Raw genomic sequence first — 27,145 nt, 5'->3', positions numbered from 1 at the left:
CTGAATTCCTCTAACATTCAGCTCTGGAGCTACAGCAACGGCTAATGGCTCTTTGTTGAGGCCTGAGGTAATGATTTTATTGTTGTGACACACCTCCACACTCCCAACCTCTATCAAGATAAAAGAAAAAGCTTCTATAGAAGTGAGAATTTTAATTATCCCAGTCCTTTTCCAAGGTATCCCAGGAAACCAAGGAGCTCCCTGGAGGGTCAATAGGTCAACAGGTAAATAGGAGAGGGCAGATGCAGATACACACATCTCTCTCCATTGTCGTTAATTAAGTATTTATGCATAAAACATGATTATTTTTTGGGAGAGAAATCCTAAATAACTTAAGATGGTATAAAAAAATGTTTACTCATATTTTGCATTTACTTTATATAACTGGTGAGAATATTTTTTCAACAGATTTATTATGTTTCTGTTTTATTACCTCCACCAAGGAGGATGTTTTTAGTGCAGTTTGTCCATCTCAGAAGCAATATGAAAAAACCATAGGCCCAATCTTTATGAAACTTGGTGGCAGGGTGTAATATGTGTAAAGGAAGAACCCATTGTAATTGGAAACACTAATTCACTGTACAAATGTGCTGCATTCATGTGCTGTTGTGATCCATTTCATTCTGTGTCTGAGAAATAGAGCTGCAGTTTCTCATTTAACTAATTTTCATCCAAAAAATTGCCAAAAATACTGTTTTTATCCTCAGATAAGGAGATGTCCTGCTTTTCTTCAATTCTACAATGTCATTTAGCAGACGCACAAATGAGAGTAATACAACACAAGCATGGATGAAGTCAAGAAACATAGAGAGAGTAAGTGTCGTGGGTTAAGTTTGAGTCCATTAGGACACAAGAGCTTTATAGGTTGCGAGAGCGGTCAGTGCGATATTTGTCGTACACACAAATATTGGAAACAGCTATCAGCTGAGCAATAAACAATCATAACAAATGATATTCTTTGTGGTGACCATGTTGTTTCCACATAACAAATTAAACCTCATGAACACACTGAAGTTGGGACACGGGGCCGTCCAAGGAACACATGAATGCACCATTAGCTTTGGCAGACGTCTGCACTGATGGCTCGAAGCCAAAGTTGTTTTGGATTTGGGGTCGATTCAGGGTCTGATCTTTTTATTCTGCTGACTTAGCTGGCTGTGCTAAAAAAAAATTGTTTTGAAGAAGCACGTATAGTCTGCAGTCCAAGATAACGTCCAAGAAAAGACGGACCCATACTCTTGGCTCCTACAGACACTTGATGTCAGCAGAGCGCTAAACGTAATTAAATGTTAACCCTCGATGGTACGCATTATGATGCCAGTTAGGAAAAAAAAGTTTGGAGTGATTTTTTGTCTTAAAATAGACTAAATAAACATATTCTGAAGAAAATTTATGATTTTTTATTTTTTTTGGGGACGTTTTTGGGGTTTGTTCCCCGTAGGCAACATTGTACAGTGCAGCAACAGTGCACAAGTGAAAAAGAGAGGGTTTTTAATTAATTTTAACATAATTTATTTAATAAACACGTGTAAAAGATTCAGTATCTTTAACAGGGTACAATACATACAATTTTAAATTTAAAAACATTATTAAAGGAACTTTTTTAACCGGTTTTCCTGTCTGAATGTTTGCTGTAGACAACATTGTAACATTGAACCAAATGAAAGCATTGCTATTGGTTCCCTATACTCTTCCCTCTTTTTTAAAGTATTGCATATCTCAAAAACATGCATTGTAGAAATTTGACAGGCCAAAAATGTTATGTTGCCTGAGGGCAACACCGTACCACAGAGGGTTAAAATCTACTGTGAATGCTCAGTGTTTCACGTCAAAGATGCAATGGATGAATGTAATGCATTTCACCCAAAACATTTTAATGCAGCTCTGACATAGACCCATATAGAAATAAAGCAGTTCCACATGAGTCGGCTGAATGAAGAGTTCTTTTTTTTCGAAGATTTAAAACTTGTAGTCGATATCTTCGGCCCCAGGAGTTATAACAGTGAAAGCAGAGCACAAGCAAGCTCTGTTTCATGAATGTGTTGAGGAAAAACACAGATTCGGGTCACTGAGGACCCAAAGATGAGGGGGAAAAAAAGACATATTCTGAAAGCGGCCATAGATTTGAGTGCAGCCTCCTGCTAACGCTCAGCCGCCAGTCTGTCTGTGGCTTCTGCAGAGCGTGCAGCAGAGGTGTCACTGCTCTCTTGCCCTACCTTCTCAAAGTCGGTGGGGTACATCTGCTTGGCTGAGCTTCTCAGAGATGGTGAGGCCAACTTCCCTTTCAGCTCCTCAAGTCGGGCTTTTTCTGGTGCGAAGACACAAAAGAGAGTAAAGAAAAGAAATCCTGCGTGAGGTAAAAACATAAAATATCAGCGAGTTAAAATAACTCACCAGCTTCATCACTGTCCTTTTCTTTCTCCTCCTTCATCTCCTTGTCAGTGAGGTGAATCTTCACAGACGACGTGGGAGTGAAAGGCGGCACGTTGACTTCCTCTAAGATGTTTCTGATAGAAGCAAAGTCTCTGGTCCCGGCGATTCCATAGATCTGCGCGTACAGATTAGCTGCTGCCGCCACATACTCCATATGGGTAATCTGAAACACAGAATTAAAATAGAAACTTAGATATACATTTAAAAGTTATGATTGAAGCTATTGTAATGTTTTAAAACAACACGTCGTATCTAATACTAAATATTCTAAATATACAATCAATCAATCAATCAAGTAATCTATACTTTAATACAGACTCAAGGTCCGGATAAAAGACATGTAAAAATAAAACAAGGAGTGTGTGTGTGTGTGTGTGTGTTCTTGTACTTCCTACATAGTGAGGACCGGAACACGTTTTTAACCAACAGAGTGAGGACATTTTTGCAGAGTGAGGACATTTCGGCCGGTCCTCACTTCTTTAAAGGCTTTTTTGAGATTTCAGACTTTGTTTTAAGGGTTAAAGGTTACATGATAATGATAATTAACTGAAACTGTATTGTGTGGTTACAAAACTAACTACAATTATAGTGAAAATGTCCTTCGTTTTCGTCTTTGTCAACTTTTTTCATACATAATGGAGATGGATCAGACAAAGGAAATAAAGGCAAAATTTACTGTGACCTCTTTTAATCTCCCACCCAACAAATACCCCATTACAAAAAACTAAAACTAATAAAAACTAAACTAAAACTAATAAAAACTAAACTAAAACTAAACCATTTCGAAAAAATAAATACTAAACTCCTCACTCTAAAACTCATTAAAATGAACTGAATTTGAAAACAAAACAAAAATTCACATCAAAATTAAAAATGAAACTAATGAAAAATCCAAAACTATTGTAACCTTGCAAGGGAAGTCCCTATTCCAATGAGGGCCCTCACAAAGATAGAAGTACAAGAATGTTTGTGTGTGTGTGTGTGTGTGTGTGTGTGTCCTTCACATATCTTTAGAACTATATATCTGATCAACATAACATTGTTGAGGACCCAAGGAAGTGAAGTGTTAAATGTGGTGCATTTTGGCCAGACACTGTATATATATATATATATATATATATATATATATATATATATATACAGTATAAGAACATTAAAATCACTAAATTCATGAAAAAAAGCACCAATATCACCCAAAATATATATATAAATATATATATTTTTTAATCTAGTCACATAACACAAGCCGGAAAAAGTGACTTTTCAGATTTTTCGATGTCCCACACAGTTTTTCTATAGCTGGCCCTTCTGAATAAGCAAAAAGCTGAGAAAAGATAATATTACAACATTTCACACCAATAGAAGGGTGATAAGAATTGCAAAGAAGGTAAAAAAAAAAAATTGATGACAGGAGATTAAAATAAATTAAATGAAAATACAGTATGGAGATGGTGAAGAGGTCAAATGATTGAGGCAGAGAGGAATCCAAATCTTTTTCAAGAGATAATGTCACATTGTGAATTGCAAATTTCTTGCTGATATCAATGCACTATTACAATCTTTCAAGTTATAGTACTATCAGCTTATTACTCCTTTTGTTACTTAATATTGGTTTGCAGAAATCAGCTCATGTGAATGCGACTGAAGAGCAGATTATCACCTGCCTGTGACTGTCCATATGCAGGTTAAGTGGCATTCACAGCTCAGATAAGAATCCAGTAAATAGTCAAAGCAGGGAAGAAACACTATCAGACCAGATAAAGAAAGAATGTGAGCCCTCATCAGCAAATACTGTGGCATTTTTCAGTCATTCCCGTCAACTGTTTTATTGTGCATGTCAGGATATTACAGGACGAGGAACTGGACCAGACACTACTCACACAGCTGGGGTCAAAGGTCAGCGCATGAGGGCATCTCTTGGATCCAGACCAGAAGGGAACATGAGCAGCAGTCATCTAAAGAGAAATCAAATCACAAAGATCAACAGCTGAAACAATTTATTTATATTCTTTTATGCAGCTCTTCATGATACAAAGGTTACAGACATTTTTAAAAGTCATCTTAAAACCTATTTTTATTCCTTGGCTTTTAACCACGCATGAGACTCTGCTCTTGTTTTTAGTGTTTCATGGTTTGCTTTTATTTATTGTTTTTTAAATTGTCTTTTAAAAAGCAATGAATCTATTTATTTTAGTGTTTATTCCTGTTTTATTTATTTTATTGTCTCTTGTTCTGTTTGTTTATGTACAGCACTTTGTTGCGGCTGTTGTTGTTTTAAAGTGCTTTACAAGTAAAGTTGAGTTGAGTTGAGTTGAGAGACAGATGTTTGTCCCTTATTTTAAAAAATCCTGTATTTATCAGAAGAATTGATCAATAAAAGCTAAACTAACATCATATATAACATACTGAATTAATGTTTTACTTCGTCCGTTAGTTTTCTGTCACAGCAGGAGGATTACAACCTTCCCGTAGAACAGCCAGACTAATATTGTTATCAGTTGTGTGTTGACAACACAATTTGTACGTCTGATAAAGGAACAAAGGGACAAAGAGCTTTGATGTCTCCAAATGGTCCATATGCTGGGGAAGAGAGAGAGAGAGTCCTACAACTGGTGCCAGTTTTCACTGCAGGGTGCTTTCTATAGCAGCCAAAAGGCTTCAGCAGCATTCTGCCTTTCACAGTCAAGTCAAGTCAAGTCAGATTTATTTATATAGCGCATTTACAGACAGCTGAGCCGCACCAAAGTGCTTCACATAAAAGTGCAAGAAAGTGCAATAAAATACAGAATTGACAAAACTGACAAAGGTAACAAAGAAAATAAAAAACAAAACAAAATTTAATTTAAAATAAATTAAAAGAAGATGGGATATTTTTTTAAAAGCACTGTGGGATTACTAGGGTACACTATTCCCTAGCACTTGCCAGAGAAAAAAAAAAAAAAAAAAGTCAGGGTTCATCAACAGCGACTGATCCTTAAATAAGATTTTCATCACTTTTTGCATGGTGTTCTTATGGCCCAGAAAAAGACTAATAACAGACACACTCATCTCAAGGTTTTGTTCCTTTCTTAATAAATAATAGGTGAAAGGTTTTAAAATAAATACAACTGATTTGACTTCCACGTAATATCTTGAAGAGGTTCATTAGGCCTACTAATGTACTTTTTTACACTGTTTCTTTATATAAGGCCAATATAACTTGTCAGGTACAAGAAACTATTTGCTATATTGGCCTTATATAAAGAAAAAGTGTAAAAAAAAAAAAAAAATGATTTAACTTCCATAAATTACTTTTTCATCATTGAATAATCATTTATTGTATTCTATAAAATACTAAAACAATACTGAAACATTTACCATCATGTCATGTCTTACACATATCAATTGTAATTTCGGATTAAACATTTATTTTTTATTTAATTTATTTTTTATTTAACTGTTTTATTATTATTATTATTATTAATGACAATATTATGGTTTATTTACATGTATTTTATTGTAATAATTTTGATCAAAACCAGATTAAGTTTAATTCAAAACTTAATCTATGACAGTCTTTATAGCATTCAAATCTATTTTACTACATTTTCAGAATTTTTATTGTCTTGCATCTCTCAAACAGTTACATTGTTTTTTCTATTTTGTTGTTTTTTAGCTTTTTTTTTCAGTTTCGCTTGTGAACGTTAACTGACGTTATCATAGTTCCCCAGAAAGTTTGTGGTTTCCAAGAGTACAATGACGCCATCACTCATTTGTAAAGGTAACTACGACAAAGAGAGCTGTGGAAGAAAAAAGGAGAAGCAAAAAATGACCCTATAACTCCCACAGAGTTTCTCTTGTTGTGTTGTGACTAAACAAAAATGCCACGAAATGTTTTGTTTAAATGCAAATCGCAGCACATGAACAATGGCTCATTTCAGCAGCATAATAAAGGAATGAAAATACCAAAAGGGAAATACACTAACCCTACTTTTAACATTTAAACATACATTAATAGAAAGAATTCATTCTTTGTCAGAGGAATTTCTAAAACCCTGCAGGAACATCTAATGAGGGTAGAAATGGCCAGTTGCTGGACTGGGACTGGGGTGAGTGAGGGTCTGTTTGGGTTGATACTGATCCGTGCACCCCCAGGTGTGACAGCAACATGTGACATCACTCTGTCTGCATGCTTCACCAGATTACAAACCCTCAGAGCCGCTCACAGATATTTATCAGTGCTGACTTTCAGCGGGTCACGTTTCAAACAGGGTTAATATCGGTCTCTGAGCCCGGGAAATATGCTGCATTGCTCCATTAATGTGCATCAGGGACTGCACATTTCACTTTATTATTTATATATACTTTTGCACTATCTACCTCTTTGTTTGCACTATTTGAATGTCTGTATTGTTGTTTTGCTTGTTTGCACCGTGGGTCCGAGAGGACAGCAATTTCATCTGTGTCATGTTTTTTTATGTGGCATACTTGACAATAAAGTTGACTGAACTGAACTGAACTTAAGCGAAAAGCGAAAAACACACTCTTTTTATGTGAATGCTACATTTCAGAGTTAAATTGATTGGTGTGAAAGGACCTTACATACACAACAGTGCCCCTCTGTGTCCATAAACACAAATCACAGCTTTACAACACTTGCTTTAGGGCTTTAGGGAGTTAAATTTCCTCTGGTGTGCTTTTACCTCTCCAGGAGGGAAGCAGTGCAGAAGTTGGCGGACATCGTTGTTATAGAGAGTCTCCCACTTGCAACGTGCCCAGCTCACACAGTCTTTCCAGCTTGCTGGACGTTGTCCTCCATCTTTCATGTCCTCCAGGCTGCTCCACACACCCCCAAGGACCTCCAGGGCCTCAGCGTCCCCGAGGCCAAGAGTCCGCTCTACGAACCCGACATCTCTGCAGGAAACAGTGCAATAATTCCTTTAGATTTAATGACAGATACAGTACAGGCCAAAAGTTTGGACACACACCTTCTCATTCAATGCGTTTTTCTTTATTTTCATGACTATTTACATTGTAGATTCTCACTGAAGGCATCAAAACTATGAATGAACACATATGGAATTATGTACTTAACAAAAAAAGTGTGAAATAACTGAAAACATGTCTTGTATTTTAGATTCCTCAAAGTAGCCACCCTTTGCTTACTAGAATATAAGACATGCAACTCCATACTACACGCCTACACAGTTCTTGCGCAACTATCTTGGGCCAGCTCAGCTTTATGCTGCTGAACAAAAAGGGATCTGCCTCTCCTCTGCCTCATGCAGTTACACCTAAACACATTAAGAGTCATATTTCATCTCGGTAACATATTACTAGATGGCTTTAGCAATGCAGACAAGAAACTGCTTTATATTCTTTTAGCAGCAAGCAAAAAGGTCATTACCAGGAGATGGCTCAAACCTGAGCAACCACAAAATGAGGACTGGATCAACATCATAGAAGACATCCACAAAATGGAAAAAGTGACTTTTCATCTAAAGTTAAAAATGGACTCATTTTACAAAACCTGGTCAACATGGACAGAATATGTTAAGCCTACAAGTTCTGATTTTATTTAAAACTGTCATTTAACTAACAACGACTGCTGCAAATAATGATGATAGGAGAAAATGATGACGCTGTGTGATATAGGGACCCCCACCCCAACTGTTCCTGTTCTTTGTTCTGTATAAAATGTTTAAAAAATTCCTCAATAAAAAGTGAAAAAAAAAAAAAAAAAAGAGTCATATTTCTGCTCAGTGTTGCACCGGTGGGAGAATAACACAACAAAATGTGACTGTTTCTTTCCATAACCTCATTAACAAGGACTAGGCATTTACTGGATTACGATATGTAGCTGACCTGCCTCATGAAAATGTCCAGAAAGGTTTTCCATGAGTGTGCTACAAACAGGCCTCTGAGGAAACATGTTTTTATTTCTACTTGTCAGTGAAATGTTAGAAACTTTACTGGCTGCTGGCCCATTTCTGTACCTAGTCTGGCTTTTTGCTTCTGTTTAAAGACACGAGAAAGTGTACAAGTGCTTTACAATGAAGGGGGGATTATATCAAATCTCACCAAAACAAACAGAGACATCTCAAATCACGGCTGGATTAGGAGGGCTCCGAGGCTCAAAGCTCAGACAAAGTTTGGGCCCGGAGGCTTAAATCTCTCACTGATGTGCTCTTACATTATAATTAGGTCTTTTTTTTTTCAGTCTCCCGACACTGATATACACTACTGGTCAAACGTTTTAGAACACACCAACTTTTCCAGAATTTAATTGAAAATGATGCAGTTTAATGTCTCAGTGTACTCTGAAATGAATGCACATTTGCAACATTTAAAATTCTTTATTGAGCATGATAGTGTTTTGAAAGTAAAAAAAAGATTCAAAATCACATTTTATGTTGGCCTAAAGGACTAAAAAAAGACACAAAATGACCAAAAAAAATACACAAAATGACAAAAAAGACACCAAAAGACACAAAATGACAAAAAAAGACACAAAATGACCAAAAAAAGACACAAAATGACAAAAAAAGACACCAAAAGACACAAAATGACACAAAATGACAAAAAAGACACCAAAAGACACAAAATGACAAAAAAAGACACAAAATGACCAAAAAAAGACAAAAAATGACAAAAAAGACACCAAAAAACACAAAATGACAAAAAAAGACACAAAATGACTAAAAAAAGACACAAAATGACAGAAAAGACACAAAAAGACACAAAATTACTAAAAAAAGACACAAAATGACCAAAAAAAAGACACAAAATGACTTACAAAGACATGAAAATAATTCAAAAATGGACAAAATAGCCCAAGACTCCATAGAGTTAAGTTGTTAACCCATTTCTTGTTCCCTGAAAAAGGCCTACTTGTATAATTCTGAAATGTACATTATTTTTCAGTTTTGGTTAAGCTTACCTTTTTTTATTTACCTCTGGCAGTTCACCACTTACCTTCGTACCCTTTCAAGCTGTTCATTTGACTTGAACTGCTTGAATTTCAATAAAAAACTGGAAAATTGGGGTGTTCTAAAACTTTTGACCGGTAGTGTAGGTGTTTTTCATATTCACAAATCATTCAAATCTTACACCTCAAATAAAAATAAATATCACAAGTGACAAATCACTTGGACGTGATGTAAAACGTTCTCCTGCATTTAATTTAACCTCTTTTTCCATTCAGAGGATGTTTATGAACCACAAAGCCAGTAATTAGTTGAAAGACTTGATCTATTATTTGGAGAAAATAGTGTTAGAGCTGCTGTGAAAGATACATCGCAGAGTACAGACTTGGCAACAAAGACTGTTTATGTAATTTCCACTAGGGGTTTACTGCTAAAAGCCAACCACATGTTTTCCTGTGTATAAAACAAAGTAATGAGCTTGAAGCACTTCATTAGTTTTAGTAGCTTTGCTGGAATGCTTTGTAGGAGAGCACAAACGCATTGTAAAATGAGCAAGCAGTGGTCAATAAGTGCCTGCAGACTGGCAGCAGACTGGTGAACGTCATTTCTCATGTTTGTTGAAAGCAACACTAGTTGTGGAAAAAGCTAAATCACATGAAGATGACATCATAGCTCACCTCAGGAAGAGATTCACATTTTCAGGTGTCTGTTTGAACAGTCCTTCGAACTGGTCTCTTGCCCACTAAAAGACAGATAACACAGTTAGTATAACAGTGCAAGATGTACGATAACTATCCTATTTGTACGATATTTCGTCCCCCTCCATGCGGTACTGCCAATCAATCGCCGTAATGAGCGATAATTAGATTTTCGATTTAATTTCATTTTGTGAATCTTACAATTAGTTGTGGGGTTTAGTCTGCGCTGTCTTATTATTATTATTTTTTTTAAATATTTTTATTGTCAATTTTCAGAGTGACAAATAACATACATACACAAATAATAAAGATAATAATAAAAGGCAAATAAATAAAAATTAGACACAAACTATGACATATCAAAACAAAGTATACACAATATAATGTCAGAGTCGAATGTCCACTTAAGTGAATCAAATGTCACAATAGGTACATTTCAAGAACACACGATAATAATAATAATAATAATAATAATAATAAATAAAAATAGAAATATAGGTGAATAAATAAATGAGACAAAAAAAAAAAAAAAAAAAACTTGACAAATACCATAACATACCAAAACAAATTACAAACAAAGAGGCACAGTATAATGTCAAAAGTGAGTGTCCACTTGAGTGAGTCAAATACGTCAGACTAGGTAGACTTTAGGGGGGTTAACTATAGTTTCAAGTGTTCCAGGATAAGTCTCCATACACCATAGAATTTATGTAAGTTGCCGGATATCTCGTATCTCAGTTTTTCAATGTGGAGGATTCCTACCAACTCCCTTAATCAGGCTTCGAATTTAGGTGCGCTGTCTTATTTTCATATCATTTCCCAACATGATCAGGATAGCAAAATATGTTTCCTATTTCTAAGTAGGTACAGGACACAAAACTAATTGATTAGATTTAGGAAGTAATAATAGTTTGGAGTAAAATACTGGAAGTTATCTTAGGGGGCGTGTCTTAGTAGTAAACTGGGTCTGTAGTGTAGGCTGCAGAGATTTAACAGATTGGAGATACTTCAGCTTGCTATATTAAAGAAATTTGTTTAAATATGTGGAAAAATTACTAATTTACACCTATTTGATCTCTTGACAAATACTTGGTCAATAATAATTTTCCTCAAAATACAAACGAGCCTCTGGGACATGCTGGCAGCACTGGTACCATCATCTGGTCAAATTTTTCATTTATCTAATAAAAAAGGTGCTAAAACTCCTTGAGGCTTCAAAAAGATGTATTTGTTAACAGATGGAGACCTGCCATGACCATACCATATTATTGCAATAATCTCATGTTACCTTTATTTTATTTTACTTTATTTCACTTAATTTAATTTGATTTATTTCCATTAACACAGTTTATTATTTAATTACTTATTGTTTGTTTGTGTTACTTTGGTTTAACCACGTCATTTATACATATTTGACTTGATGTATATGCTTTAATGCTGTATTAAGCAGATCACAAATGAAAAACAGCAGACTAAATGTGAATTTGTATATATATGTTTGTATATGCTGCAAAAATTGAAATAAAATTTAAGTTAAAAAAAAAAAAAAGGTGCTAAATGAAATTTCTATCACCCTCAGCTGCGCTAGATTCTTTTTTTTTTTTAAATTTGTTTATTTATTTTTCAGTGACATAACAAAATCAAGAGATGACATTACGAGAGTCAAAACAGTGTCAAGTGTAACAAGTAAAATAATAATAATAATAATAATAATAATAATAATAATAATAAAAATAATACATAAAATATAAAATAATAAAATAAAATAAAATAAAATAAAATAAAATAAAATAAATAAAAATGGAATCGAACAACAAATACACAGAACAAAACAAAAACACAAACAGGTCACCCACTGCTAAATAAATAATAATCTAATCTAATAATATGTTCACTTAAGCAGAGATAAGTAAAAAACATTCCCAGCATGCTACAAGCTGCGCTAGATTCAATTGGCAGTTTCCATCGTACCTGCAGGGTGTGCTCAATGCGGTGAGGGAAGTTCTTGAGCGTGCACAGTGGGATGGCATCATCAGAACTGGATGTGACCACACCATAAGACTTTGTGAGGTGAGGCACCACCACCTCAGTGTGACCCTGTAACCCGCTAGTTCCTCCCTCCAGCATAGCTTTCTGGTGTTGAACGCAGCGTTTATCAAGATAGACCCCTGGGGAGCAAAAACAGGCATTAAAATGTTCCTTTTACGAGCATCTGTAGTCAAATATGAACTGTGAATGCTCTGGTTAAACCACTGTGGTCATGAAGAGAGAGTAAGTGCCCTCACTGGCTTCAAAATTATCGAGGGCTGCAGCCACTCCGTCCAGACCCATGAAGAAGTTGTAATCATACACCGCTTCACTGTCAGGACCCAGGCGATTCTGGTGTGCGGTGATGTTCATCCAGGGGTTCATCTCTCGCACTGCTTTGGCTGCAACATCTGACTTTGGTTTCTGTTTATGGAAAAGTGAGCAAATGGGCAGTACGTCTGGGAGATATGTGAGCAACTTAGAAACAAAGAGAGCCAAAATGATTTACCGATATCGGTCGTTTAAGAGTATCATCGTAGGTCCGGTATGACATTTTATTAACTTCAGAACACAATGAAGAATGAAGATAATTTGTTTTTTTTAAATGGCGTCATAACACAGTTTGTCAGGTGTGAGATAGATAGATAGATTACTTCTTCGGTTGTCAGTCCGGTATTCAAGTACAATAAAATACAATAGAATAAAATACTGAGGTAGCATAAATAAAAACAACAGTAGAAAAAAAACACAGAATAGAACAAGAACACTTAAGAAGTTAAAAAAAAGAAGATCAGTTCGTAGGATGGTTGGCAAGATGATGGTAATAATTAAACTGGTAACAATGCTATAGTGACTAGACTGTATATAATAATAATAATAGTACAGTATATAATATAATATATATATATAATATAATATGTAATAATAGATAATAAACAATATAAAAATAAAATGAAAAATATAAATAAAGTAATTTTAAGTAAAATAATATAATATATAATATATAATAATAATAGTAATAATAATAATAATAATAATAATAATAATAATAATAATAGTATATTACAGTATATAGTAATAATAGTAATGGCAGCAACAGTATATATAATAATAATAATAGTAATAATATTAATAACATAGCAAAGTGTCGTGCATAGATTTAGTGCATTTCAGTAATGTTGGTTCTGGCAGAGGCTACTGTTTAATGATTTAGCAGCCAGTGAAGTTTGTCATTTGGACAATAAAGTTTAATGTTAACTAAAAACTGTAAATATCCTGCCTCAATTACATACCTTTGTTTACAGGTCAATATCTGTATCATTATCTGCCCCAAAAAACTGTATTGGTTGGGCTCTCTACACAAACAACAGTGGAGAATTCAATAAAATAATAATAAAACTCATACAAAATCAATATCCAGATTTGTTACTGGATCTTCCTATGAAACTATTGGAAAAAAAACCCTGCAAAATCAACAAAAGAAGACATGCTTGCTCTTTAATGATTTGTTTACTGTACTGTCAAGAAACTATATTCTCGAGTGTCTCACTGCTCTCCAGTAGAATCAGCACATTTTTTTCTTCATAATCTCTGAGAAGTTATCATATTTTTGTCAACATCCCTTCATGTTGCGTGACCTTCGCTGCACTCAACTACTTGTTGCATAAGTTGTTTGGACAGCGCCAGTTGTTTACTCAGACATGAGAGATCAACTGTCTGATATAGCCCTAAAGTACACTGCAAAACAAAACAGCTACAACATGGCAGCTATGTGTAATCTGACACAAGCTGCCTCAGACTGTCACAATACCATCACCCCCCAGCTGCCCCATTAGTAAAGCCCTCTGACCCTTCCATTCAACCAGGTCAAATAAGACCCAGTGAGCTATGGTGGCAAGTGAGATTCTTCATTACAGAGTGTGAGGCTGTGTGTTTTCTCACCCTGATATCCTGAGACCTGAACAGGAACTGTCGGTTCAAGTTGGATCTTTCTATGAAGTCCATGTCTGTCACCGTGATGTGCCCTTCTTCTCCGGCACCAAGCCCCATGAGGGCAAAGTTTTTAAGAAGCTCGCAGCCAATGGCCCCAGCTCCAACCTTGAAAAATGACAGGACAGACTGTGTCAGAATATAGGTAATTCAGCTCGTGCGACGCAGGTAAATGTCTTTAAATTTAACCCTCCTGTTATGTTCATTTCTCAGGAACAGCAATAATGTTTGAACAGTGCAAGATGAACAGTGCAAGATGTACGATAACTATCCTATTTGTACGATATTTCGGCCCCCTCCATGCGCTACTGCCAATCAATCGCCATAATGTGCGATAATTAGATTTTCAATTTAATTTAATTTTGTGAATCTTACAATTAGTTGTGGATTTTGGTCTGCGCTGTCTTATTTTAATATTATTTCCCAACATGATCAGGATAGCAAAATATGTTTCCTATTTCTAAGTAGGTACAGGACAAAATGTGGGTCAATTTGACCCGGGGCATGTTTTATTGTCTAAAAGTGTCAAAACCAAAACATCCCTAACCCTAAATAACATCCTAATTAACCCTGACCCAATAAACATAGTTTATATTTCATTAATAACTCCATTACTAACCATTTCAATCAATATTTAGTGCAATGGTGTTCTTTCCCTCTCACAGATCATGGTTCAATGAGGATAATTCAACTCGTTTTTCATTTTTTTAAATTGCATGTTAAAACTGTTTTTTATATGTACATTGGAAAGACCTACATATAAAATGCAATGGTTTTACATGACGTTGATTTTTTAAAAATTTTATTTTAGATTTTTAAATTTTGTCTTTTTATTTAAAAAATCATTTTTAACTATTTTTTTCTTTTTGGAAACTTTGAAATGGGTCAATTTGACCCACAACATGACAGGAGGGTTAAGCTATGTTTTACAGATTTCTAAAAAGATTATTTGTATTTTTTTTCTTTCTGATGTAGGAGAATGTCACACGTTACTTTTTCACTTCCTGACACTTTGAATGCAGCTTTTATGGTGATAAAATTGACACGTGCATGCACTCTCTCTCTCAAAAGTGCACACATACAGCCAGTAAACAACAGTAAAAATAACACATTTAAAGGAAACAGAGAAAGGGTTTGGCACTGTTGAACGGCCCCTGCACACCAAGAGGTCAACACTGGCAGGAAATGCTGCCTGGATCCCGGCCATTTCCTGCACCATCATTATCACCAGACAAGATCAAAGGAAAACACAGATGGAGCTCAAGCACTCCTGTTCAGAGAGCGCCCCCTGCTGGACAAACATCACACCTGCACTCACCAGGAAATACTTCTGCCTCTCAAGTTTCTCCTGGAACGCTTGCCCAAACACAGCAATCTGTCCATCGTACCGTGTGCCTTTCTGTCAGAGAGGAAAAAACAAAAATGTTGCATCCAAAGTCAGATTGAGAATTCCTGTTTGGTAGATGTGGCTTATTTAAAATGAGGACTCTCATAACATACTGCTGTAAAGGAGCACTCTGCCGGTTGGTCCTCCTCTTCAGGGAGGCACTCCAGTGCATCAAAATATAGCCACTGATGAAGAGGCGTAAATTTCCCAGTACATGCCTGCAGGAATGTAATATAGAGTGCACAAAGCAAAAACAGAGTGAGCTATATTCTCCACCATCATGCAGTAAGTGCTGAGCTATGCATAATTAATTTACACAGTGTTATATTCCATTAGAAACTGAAGGATTGTGGAAAATCTTAGCAAATCTAGATGACAAGACTTTCTTAGAAAAAAAGCCCTGTAAGGGGTTTTAATGAAAAGTCTCAAAAACAGATACAACACTCAAGATACACAAACAGGGACTTGATCCAAACAGCAAGTGCAGTTCATTCTCTATTCTTGGTTCTATATACCTTAGGTGCGTGTGTAAGGTGTGAGTTAGCCTGGGTATACCCATACTGCCTTGCACGCTCGATTTCATTTCGAACCTGCATGCAGTCTGGAAACTAAGGCCGTTTCTTAGCCCTGTTTTAGGGATCCAATCACAGAACGGGGAGGGACGGCAAGACGATGATGTGTACTACTGGACAGATGGAAGCTTGTAGTTTAGTAGTTTTCTTACGGATCCAACATGGCTGCAGCAGACGCGAAAATCTCTTTGGATCTTGCTGTAGACGGCGTTTTAAATAGTTTAGAGCGAAAGTTGATTTTAAAAGAAGAACAACTTTTGACTTTAGACTCCTTTATCACCACCAAAAAGGATGTTCCTTGCTTCCGACAGGATTTGGCCAAAGCCTAATCTACCAACTAGTCCCGCTACCGCTCACTACTGTAACGCCGGTGATCTCACTTCGAGCCGGGGGACAGCGGAGCCCCCAGAGACCCGCAGAAGCTTGTCTATTGCCTATAAAATCAGTGGATGTGTGTGACATGAGGGGGAAATAAGACGTAAAAATAAATAATCTTGCAGAAAGCGAGAACTGGAGAAGCAAAGCAGCAAGCAAGACTCTCTCACAGACACACACACAGACACACACACACACACACATACACACCAACACTGCCAGTAGATTGTGAGCAGCCAGAGCCAGAACATGCTGCAGAAAACCTTGCAGAATTGAGCATTTTAGTCTCAAAGTAGAGATGGGCTAGTCTGGCTATGTAAACATCAATTTCTCACGCTCTACATGTGTCATCTGGTATAACTGATTCTATTGGCTAAGAGCTACGTACAGACGCTTATGATAGACATTCGTAGCGCCCGATAAACGGCTCGGGAGGAAAAATGAATTGCTCGTGTCCAGACTAGATCTCATTTGTGATATAGTCTGGCGTTAGCCAGGCTAGGTGTGAGTCATAATTTTTTGATTTCTTCCAATCAGATCAAATCAAGTACAGAAGTTGGCCGGGGCCATTAACTTTCCTGCACATAGAGTCTGTAGCCCCTTTCATAGTGCAGTCCTGCAAATGTTCCACTATATTGCCGGAAAGATCTGTGCCGGCTTTTTTCGCCTTAGGGTTTTCATAGTTATGCCGCGAAGGCGTGATATTCGTGCCCTTTCATTGTGCAGTCTGGCGTCACGTTTGTTTACAACAAGACACTCTATGCACAGTTAGCGATGTCGGTTAGTTTTACAATCAGCGGCGGACACTTTGTGCACAGTTAGCATGCCAGTTTGCTTACAATAAGCAGCGGACGCTGTGCACAGTTAGCGATTGCTGGCTAAGTTCTGTGTGTTTGTTAATTCATATGTGATGCATTTTTTTACTGCTACACGTCTGATGTTTTAATATATCAACAACATTACAAGTATCGACCTTTGACCTCACCTTAATGACTTCTTGTGCTGCAAGTCCTCCAAATAAAGCATTGACAGGAGCCAAGTCTCCCCTGGCTGTGTAGGACAGGTTTCTCACAGCAGCTTCATCCAGCCGGTCCAGCTGTGCGACTGCATTCAGCTCTTCCACTAAAGCCAGCAAAGCATCTGCATCTGACTGTATAGGGTTAATCGTAAAAAGGAGTGGAATCAATCCTGAACACCACTTCACACTACAACACTGAAGCCTGATTTACTCATTTTATGTTTTACTCGTCATATAACATGTGTTGTAAAGTTAATTAAATACTGGCTGTTATATATTTAACTGTTACTAACCTGAGACCAAGGATGAGGCAGTCGCTGTTCTTTCTTCACAAAGCCGTGGAGGGCTTGGAAAGCCAAGTGCAGGGTGGTGTGCCTCTCTATTTTTCCATAATCATTCAATTTCAGCAGCTGAAGGTCCAACAGAGCCTCGCTCAGTGATTTCTGCAATGTATGACATAGTTATTTTATCAAAAGAAAAAAAATAAGAAAGTTAAAACAGAATGTGGATCATCATCAATCATAGCTTTACAGGGAAAATCGGCTTAGCATTAAGCTTTTTGACAGCACCTGAATTCACATAAATAATATATAATAACAACCACAGTAATAACAATAAAGTCCAATTATGTGAATAATTAGCACACGTGAGAGGCAATAACGAACTATAACAATGAAAAGCAGTAAAAAAGGGAAAGGTACACAACAGACAACAGTGATAAAAACAATAAAATATAGACGTTACAAATAAAAACAACAAATAAACAACCATGTCTTCTGAATTAACCAAAGTAGCAACACTGCAAAGAACCACATCATCTAGCATGCACCTAAAATAATCTACTGACACATACCAGTCTAATTTAAATAACTCTTGTAATTTGTTCCATTTATTTGGTGCAGGAAAAAATAAATAAAAGTAACTTAAATAACTAAACTAAATCATTTATCAAGTTCAGTGCTGATCAGAGGAGTTCCAAGGGATAACAAATCCTGTAAAGGAGTGCAATAATAAATGGATTTGATTTTTAAAAGGGAAGTGGGATAAAAGCCTAATCTGTCTAGCAATGCGATTTATTTTGTTTTATTTATTTTGTTTTCTTATTTTATTTATTTTTCTCTGCTATATCTGTAGCCGAATGATTCTTCCTTTTAAATGTTCTCTAATGAAATGACAAATTACAAGTGTATACAGCTGATATTGACACTATAGACATCTGAATTAATGATTTTTGCAGTATAACATTTGTCGGGTAAATATGAATGTAGAATTTTTTTAACAGTATTGCATGTATGTAATAATTGAGTTTGTTATTGTTTTTCTTGTATGTACTGTTTTTGTTTATGTTGTTTGTATGTCATTTTCTATGTCTTTTTAGGGACCCCAGGAAGACTAAGAAGGCTAATGGGGATCCATTCAATAAACAATAAACAATAAACAATGCCTTATAAAAGGTGGCAGGGTCTTTGCCTTGAGAGAGGACTATCCCACAGTTTGGTACTTACAAATTTCAGCGTGCAAGGCTGTTTAACCTCGGTCACTACTCCACCACGTTCATACTTGGAAAAGGCTGAAGTGTCACAAATGCTGAAGGAGTATGAGCCTGGTTAGGGACGATAAATGATAGTTAGTTTAGTTTTTTATTTTTAAGATCCCCATTAGCTGCAGCAAAGCCACAGCTATTCTTCCTGGGGTCCAACGGTATCAAATATAACACAAAACATAATAAAAATAAAAAATAAAACAAAACAAAAATTATTCACATATTAATCCATATTACACACATTTACACATACATATATGTATACATCATGACAAAATCTACACACATAGTACATATGTTTATGTATATACACCTTCCTTCTACAGCATATACATTATAATAACACATATCATATATCTATAGAAATATACTACATACATATAAATATACCATGTTTTCTTATTTTGATTAATACTGTTTTATTAATATTTTGAATTGCTTTATGTTAGTGGTGAGTTTGATATTTTTAGGCAGTGAATTCCATTCTTTCATACCTCTATACAGAAACGTGCGCTTGATGGCATTAGATCTTGCTTTAGGTAATATAAAGTTACCTGCAGCTGCATGTCTGCTGATATATTTATGACTCTCTGCACTAAAAGCAAGGTTTTTAAACAAAATAGAAGGTGCTTTTAGGACGCATATATTTCTAATAACAATTAGCAGTGAGTACAATAGTCTGTCTTTGACCAATAACCAATTAAGTTCCTTGTGCATAGAGATAATATTTGTCCTGTAGTCACACTTTAGTATTGTGCGGGCAGCTCTATTCTGTATACATTGTCGTTTATTTAGTAGTAGTTTATCCATGATAGATGGATAGTGAGACAAATATGAATTACCATCACATCTATTGCATTGTACACAGATGCTCCTTGGACAGGAAATGTTGCGTGCCAGGTGTAGGGTGTGGCCTGTAATTACACTGTGTTGTAACTTGTCAAGAAACAAAGTACGACTAACCATGGACTTCGATCTCCACCGGGCTGATGCTGTTGAGCTCCGTCATTCCTTGGACTTCGGAGAAAACAACCTTACAATCATTTGTAAATGGAATTTTCCGGTCATCCGTGCAGACCACCACTCCAGGGTTGGCCTAGAATAAAGTCATGTTGATAACCTTCAGTAACACTTTCTAATAACCATCATTAACAAATGGTAAATTAAAAAGTTGATTAGTTATTTTACTGTTGTATGCACCCATCAGAGAGGTCAGAGAGGCCTTCTGTATGGAAGCTGATGTTCTTCCTGTGCATATTAATTTTCACGGCCCACAGAAAAGCAGTTTAGGTGAAATGCCAACTCTAAAACGCCCGCAGGTGTAAATGGTACTGAGCACAACTCTTATCCAGACAAGCTGGTTTTTAAATGCATGGCAGAATGTGTTGAAGAGGCCTTTAATATGCCAATAACCAACATGGTCTCACAGAAATCCGTGAAATAGTCACGGATTTCGCTTAACTCAAAATCCGTGGAATAGCCACGGAATCGCTCAAATTTCCGTGAAACTGACACGGATTTCGCTACAATGCAAGTTAATGCAAGTCATATCCCGTGGCTATTCCAACATACAAAGTGATTATGTACATTCACTGAGTGAATATTTAGAAAATAAAACATATATTTCTATCTAGAAATGTGATCAAAATCCGTTTTTATGCAGAAACAAAGTCAAAATATTATTTTTTTCACTAAAAATGAGAGAACTGTCCGCCATGTTTTTTGTTCTGACCGCCGGGACCTTGAAAGTCACGTGACTTGGAACAAACCAATAGGAACAAATATCAATGGGATAGCCACGGGATATGACTGTCATTAACTTGCATTGTAGCGAAATCCGTGTCAGTTTCACGGAAATTTGAGCGATTCCGTGGCTATTCCACGGATTTTGAGTTAAGCGAAATCTGTGGCTATTTCACGGATTTCTGTGAGACCAGGTTCCCAATAACATAAAAAAACCAACGGGTTTTACCTTAGAGACACTCTGTATCATCGCTGATGCCGGCTCCTCTCCATCCTGGTCCAAGACCACAAACTCCTCCCCAAAGTCACAGAACAGCTCACTGCAAATGAGGCACACGTTGTCTCATCATTCTTCCACTGCATTATTAAGTCGAGGTAATCTTTGTGACAGTTGTCATGGCTACTCACCCACAGAGTCCTTTGGTGTCTGCCACAATGAACTTGATTCCATGCGAATGGCAGAACTCACCAAAACGCTTCTGATCATCCAGGGAGGAGTCAGTGAGGACCACCACCTGAAGGAGGAAAACAGTTTAACTTTTTATTTTCCTGTGCTCACCTTAATTCAACTTAAATCTGAGTTTAAGTTATCTTAGTACAAGCAGGATTTTGGGACATCTGAACTACTTTAGAAGTGAAAATACAGACTGTAGTGAAGCTAAAGCGAAACTTTGAAATAAAAATGATGTGCACAGTCAGAGTTTTGGGGAGATTTTTCAATAAGAGAGAGGGAGTAGATCAGTGGCGGTTCTACACAGGGGCCTCCGGGGGCCACTGCCTCTGTGAAGAAGCCCTTGGCCCCTGCTGTGGCCCCTGTGTCAAATTAATAATAAAATGATCAATTTATAACGATGAATGACGGAACAATTCTTACATATTTTCTGTTCAAACAATATCTCATTGTGCACAAAATGAACCCAGAATGTGTACATTGTATAATAGTTTAATTGTGCAATAAAAGGTTGTGTAAATATAAAAAAAGATCATTCTCACTGTGCTGCACTTTCAAAATAAAAAAGTAATTGTGCACAAAAATTAGAAATCTCATTGTTGTACAAAAATAGTTATTGTTGATGAGTGTCATTGTTTCAATCAATGTATTTGTATCTTCCAAATATACTTCAATTACATTTTTAAATAACCTAAAATAAAGGGTTTGAATGCTTAAATATCATCTTTGGTGTTTTTTTAATGTGCCCCTCTTATTAAACACTGGCCCCTGCTTGGCCCCCACAGTAAAACTGGTCTAGAACCACCACTGGAGTAGATGTCATTTTGAATCAGGTTATCAAACCTTTTTTGTGTAAAAAAAAAAAAAAAAGTCTTTATGCACCTGATATTGAAGGAGCAGTTCCTCATCCAGCGGTCCAGTGTGAGCCGACACATGCACATGTGGGTTTAAGACAGACAGCTGTTGCAGGGAACAAGTGGCTCGGTTCTGACCAAGATGGGCCTCCTTCAGGAAAAACTGGTGGGGAAATGAAATTACAGCTTGACAGAATAATCTCAACTCAAAGTCCACCTCACTGTATCACACAGTCTTCATATGCAAAGTGAGTTTTATTAGCTTTTCGTGATTCGGAGCATTTTTTGAATATTTTGTCACGGTAAAGAATGCACCATCAAACTCAAAGTTAACAGTCATCTTTTTTAAAATAAATTATCTTAGCCTCTTAGTCAGCTATCTATACGGCTTACTGAATCATGGTGGGAGGGGCCTAACTGTTAAAAAAAAAGTGAAAGTGTACGTGAAATGAAACTGATTTTCAAAAAGCTGTTATCATTTACTACCATAATCCATTAATACCCATTTGTTTAGATATTAACCTTTATGATTGACAATATGTCGCATTTAGACAATTTTTGTATTAGTTATATTGTAGCTTAAGTAGGATTTAAAAATCGAAACATTAAGACCAATTTAATTGCATAATAATGTGTCAGTGTTGCCACAATATCATTCCAAATCTGACATCATTTAAAAAGAAAAGTAAGAATAAAAAGTGTACTTTATATCATACAAATATATATGTCGCATTTAGACAATTATTGTATTAGTTATATTGTAGCTTAAGTAGGATATAAAAATCGAAACATTATGACCAATTTAATAGCATAATAATGTGTCAGTATTGCCACAATATCATTCCAAATCTGACATCATTTAAATAGAAAAGTAAGAATAAAAAGTGTACTTTATATAATACAGATATCACTTTAATATGATAATTATACCTGGAAGGATCGGCAAATTGTTGTTGCTCTAACAGGAAGTCTACATACATCTCCTGAAATGTGCATTAATTCATTTTTATTGATTAATTTGTTTGTTTGTGTATTATATATTGATGGATTACCACTAAAGGCTCGGTACCTGGGAGGACAGGTCGGCCCACTGTGCCTGGCCTTCATCCTGCACGGTGACAGACTTCACTCCGGACAGGATCACATTTTTGGCGATTTCTACCCCCAGACCTCGCATCCCTGCGATGAGGACGTCGGCTGTGCCCATCCGGTGCATGGCCTCGTGGCCCAGAACATACCTGTGCAGGTAAGAAAACAAGTGGGCTCCTGGGTCAGCAGACTTCACAGTGAAACGGTCTGATTCGTGTCTGTGTGTGCCGGTTTGTACTTACAGCTGTCTGGAGTAAAACCCTTCATCGATGTCACCGGTTCCTGACATGTTGCTCCTCTCAGTGTCTCTCAGTATGAGATGAGCGGTTTGAAGTGACTAAGAAGTCAACTGGACTATGGTCAGACCTGGCTGGAACAGAATGATGTGCGGGTGATGTCAAACTGTGATGTGACAGCAGTTTTAAAAGAAAGTATTTCACTTTCGTTTCTGGAGATTTTATATTTTGTTGTTGTGCCAATTAGTAGTAGTTTCTGTTTTGGCCACGAGGGGGCGCGTCAGGACTGTTTATGGAGTTCCTCCTGTAAGAATCTGCATTAAAAACCTATTTATTCTCTTTGGCGTTCAGTCCCAGCTAGGCAAGAATCCTTAGCTTTCTTTTTTTTTATTTTTATTTTTTACTTTTTTACCCTTTTATTTGTCTTTTTATCTCTAACACTGTTTTGGATTGAGTTTTTATTACTATTGTATTCTATTTTATTTTGTTGTTTTTACTGTTTTTTTTAGTATTTTATTGTTTTCATTGTTTTTATTTATACCTATTTGTGTATGATTTATTCTATTTTAATCACTGTACAGCACTTTGGTCAACTGAGGTTGTTTTTAAATGTGCTCTATAAATAAACTTTGACTTGACTTGACTTGACTTGACTTAACGTCACTTAGAAACTTAAAATGTAATGTGATAATAAGTCAATAAAAGTGTATTTTTTTACACTTTTATTTGTCTTTTTATCTCTAACACTGTTTTGGATTGAGTTTTTGTTACTATTTTATTCTATTTTATTTTATTGTTTTTACTGTTTTTTAGTATTTTATTGTTTTCATTGTTTTTATTTATACCTATTTGTGTATGATTTATTCTATTTTAATCACTGTACAGCACTTTGGTCAACTGAGGTTGTTTTTAAATGTGCTCTATAAATAAACTTTGACTTGACTTGACTTGACTTAACGTCACTTAGAAACTTAAAATGTAATGCGATAATAAGTCAATAAAAGTGTATTTTTTTTACACTTTTGGTGGAAACTTAATGCATATGTAAAAATATGTTTTTATTGTTCAATGCTATCCCGGAAAAAACCCTATGTGTAATATTAACCCATAAGAACCCATGGTGACACCTGTGTAACAAACACTTTAAATCTTCTATAATCTCCCATATTCAGCTTTATGCTTCACCTTAACTCATTAAATCCCTAAATGACGTATACTCAACAGCCTGGTGTGGTGGTCATGTGACTTTGACAAGAAGTGACCAGAATATGTGTGAGCCTGGAAACAGAAATGTGAAAAAGTAGCTAATTTTAAAAAGCTTATTTTTTGTTACTAGGCTAAGTTTAAACTGATTTAACAATTCTAATCCGTTAATAGGATGTCCTGTATTACATTTAACTTGTTCTGACCATATTTCTTGATCAAATTAAAGTCACAAATTTGATAGGCCTATATGTTGTGGAGATGCAAAAGAAAAAGGCAAATTTGTGTCTCTGTCAGCAGAAAATGTGTAGTTTTTTTTCTATTTCAAAATAAGAAATATCACAGATCTTTAGGGATAGTACTTTTTTTTAAAAACCATCAGAAATGTGTTCATGTGGTCCACTTATAGAACACATCCTTTAAGGATAACTGGCTCTGGGTTCTTATGGGTTAACGATAATATTCAATAGCAGCCATGTAAGTATTTTATGTACATTTAGCTGATGCTTTTGTCCAAATTGACTTACAATAAGTGCATTCAACCTGAGGGTACTAGACTTACACCACAGGAATCAAGTAAATACAGTACTTTAAGAGCCAACTGTCATCGCTACAGGAGTGCTATATGTTATTGAAGAAAAGAAGAGAAGAAGAGAAAATAATTTTTTGACCATGACTTAACCAAGGTATTGTTGGTAGAGGTAGGTCTTCATGTATATAATGCCTATAATGTATGTGTATTTATGTATTTATATAATGTCATTTTGTATGTGTATATACATATATATATATATATATATATATATATATATATATATATATATATATATATATATTTATTGCAACTTCCATATCTTAAGCTGCTGTAATAACTACATTTCCCCACTGCAGCATAAATAAAATCTTATCTAAACTCTCTGTAGGTCTAAATTAAAATACATTTTAGTGTTGTTTTAGTGTTTTAGACCTGTTTTTAATCTTGTTGTACTCTGTAGCACCTTGGAATTGCTTTTAATAATGAGAAGTTTTACAAATAAAATGTATTATTATTATTATTATTATTATTATTATTACTTAAAAATAAATGATCAGCCTCATTTTAACAATTGTTATTACCTAGTAAGTTGAACTGCTTATTGTTACTTCAGTTGGTTGTGTGTGTGTTTGAAAACAAAACTTAAAAATGAGATTACTTTATTTCCCTTGAGGAAATGTATTTGTGCAGTCATTAACCCATTGAAGCCTGGAAAGCGGATATGTTGTTTTGTAGTATTTTGTATAAGCTCTCAAATACTTTTTGAATTTCATTTCTATCTGCTACAGAGGCTGAAAAATCTATTATTTAGTAGAAGTGTTGACACTTCTGTTGAATTTCCAGAAAAACTTCAGGTTTTAGGGGCTTATTTTAAAATCGCCCAGAGGTTTTACCGGCGTTTCAGGTCTCAATGGGTTAAATATGACACATTTAGCCATTAAAAACAATCGTACAAAGTGATACATAAAATACATCATGTCTGGTAGAGTTGCTTCACTCACACAATGCAAAAAAATGGTCATTTGAACATTTACTGACCATTTGGCCAAAAATAAGTTAAATGTTGCATCCTTGCGTCATTTTCAGGAAATTACACAATTAGTACTCCAAGTATGGAGTAATAAATACGCCTTAAAACATGTCTGGAGGGGATCCTTCAACATTTCCATGGTGACAACAACAATAATACACCCTATTGCTTAATGGGTTTGTCATAATTACAACAAAAAAAAAACCTCTAGAAGAAAGTACTGCATGCCTAGGAGTGACGATAATGATTCATCATTATGGCTCAGATAGAGGCAGAAAGATGGCAAACCACACCAGGCTCATTGTGGTTTGTAAACAAGGAACAGACAGCCTCAAGATCTAAATAGCAACCTCCTGCAATCTGATTCAGTATGACTGAATTTGTTGCATTAGGCTGCATCAGACAACAGACTACTTCAAAACAAACTGTAACTGTGTACATCTAGTGGTATATAATGATTTTATGGCAGATTATTTTAAAACCTCTTGTGGGAATTGAATCTCAAACATTAAAACACAACAGATCCTTGAATGGAGTTACACTGTAAAAAATAATCTGTTTAATTTACGGAAAAATACCGGCAGCTGTGGTTGCCAGAACCTCACCGTAAAAATTACAGTGAGTGGGTTTTCTATTCTAAATTTAAATGTAAATATCAGCAAAAAATGTCATTTAGACTGAATAATCCTGTTATTTTTTAGGGTTATTGTGTCATTCATTCACACATCATGGTATTCCTTCATATATTTTGCATGAAAATGTTATATTTTTACAGCAAAACTGTGTGTTTCTTCCAGTTTATGACAGTAAAAGTAAAAGTTTTGTGCTATTCTTTGATTTACGGTAATTAAAAGTGTTGAATACGGTGATATACAATTTTTCATTTTATGCCCTATTTCTGATGTATTTGACAGTGTTTTACTGTTATTTCTACAAACATTTTTTACAGTGTAATCTAAATGCAGTGTACTGTATGTGTGTTTGTTTGGCCTGTGTGTTATGAGTCAGGGTTTCAGATACAAACTCAAGCACTGGATGTCATGTCCTTAACTCTGT

At 35.6% G+C, this 27,145-nt stretch overlaps 1 protein-coding gene across 1 annotated transcript in view; it reads right to left on the bottom strand.

Moving 5' to 3' along the window:
• The window catches only part of uba7 (ubiquitin-like modifier activating enzyme 7), a 64,216-nt gene extending 40,561 nt beyond the window's left edge, over positions 1-23,655 (bottom strand). The window contains exons 1-19 of the mRNA XM_059328333.1: positions 23,328-23,655; positions 23,066-23,234; positions 22,025-22,159; positions 21,100-21,206; positions 20,921-21,011; positions 19,912-20,044; positions 18,911-19,008; positions 17,699-17,848; positions 17,373-17,537; positions 15,554-15,658; positions 15,372-15,452; positions 14,006-14,161; positions 12,322-12,487; positions 12,008-12,204; positions 10,016-10,080; positions 7,116-7,326; positions 4,314-4,388; positions 2,395-2,596; positions 2,217-2,308 (exon numbers count right to left, since the gene is read on the bottom strand). Of these exons, the coding sequence (XP_059184316.1) occupies positions 2,217-2,308; positions 2,395-2,596; positions 4,314-4,388; positions 7,116-7,326; positions 10,016-10,080; positions 12,008-12,204; positions 12,322-12,487; positions 14,006-14,161; positions 15,372-15,452; positions 15,554-15,658; positions 17,373-17,537; positions 17,699-17,848; positions 18,911-19,008; positions 19,912-20,044; positions 20,921-21,011; positions 21,100-21,206; positions 22,025-22,159; positions 23,066-23,234; positions 23,328-23,374 (2,445 nt within the window). The 5' untranslated portion in view covers positions 23,375-23,655. The remainder of the gene's footprint in view (positions 1-2,216; positions 2,309-2,394; positions 2,597-4,313; positions 4,389-7,115; positions 7,327-10,015; positions 10,081-12,007; positions 12,205-12,321; positions 12,488-14,005; positions 14,162-15,371; positions 15,453-15,553; positions 15,659-17,372; positions 17,538-17,698; positions 17,849-18,910; positions 19,009-19,911; positions 20,045-20,920; positions 21,012-21,099; positions 21,207-22,024; positions 22,160-23,065; positions 23,235-23,327) is intronic.
• Positions 23,656-27,145: the final 3,490 nt, after the last annotated feature.

This window comes from Centropristis striata, chromosome 3, assembly GCF_030273125.1.
Source record: "Centropristis striata isolate RG_2023a ecotype Rhode Island chromosome 3, C.striata_1.0, whole genome shotgun sequence".
NCBI classification, from domain to species: domain Eukaryota; kingdom Metazoa; phylum Chordata; class Actinopteri; order Perciformes; family Serranidae; genus Centropristis; species Centropristis striata.
Note: the sequence above shows the minus strand (reverse complement) of the source record. Positions and strands in the feature narration are given on the sequence as shown.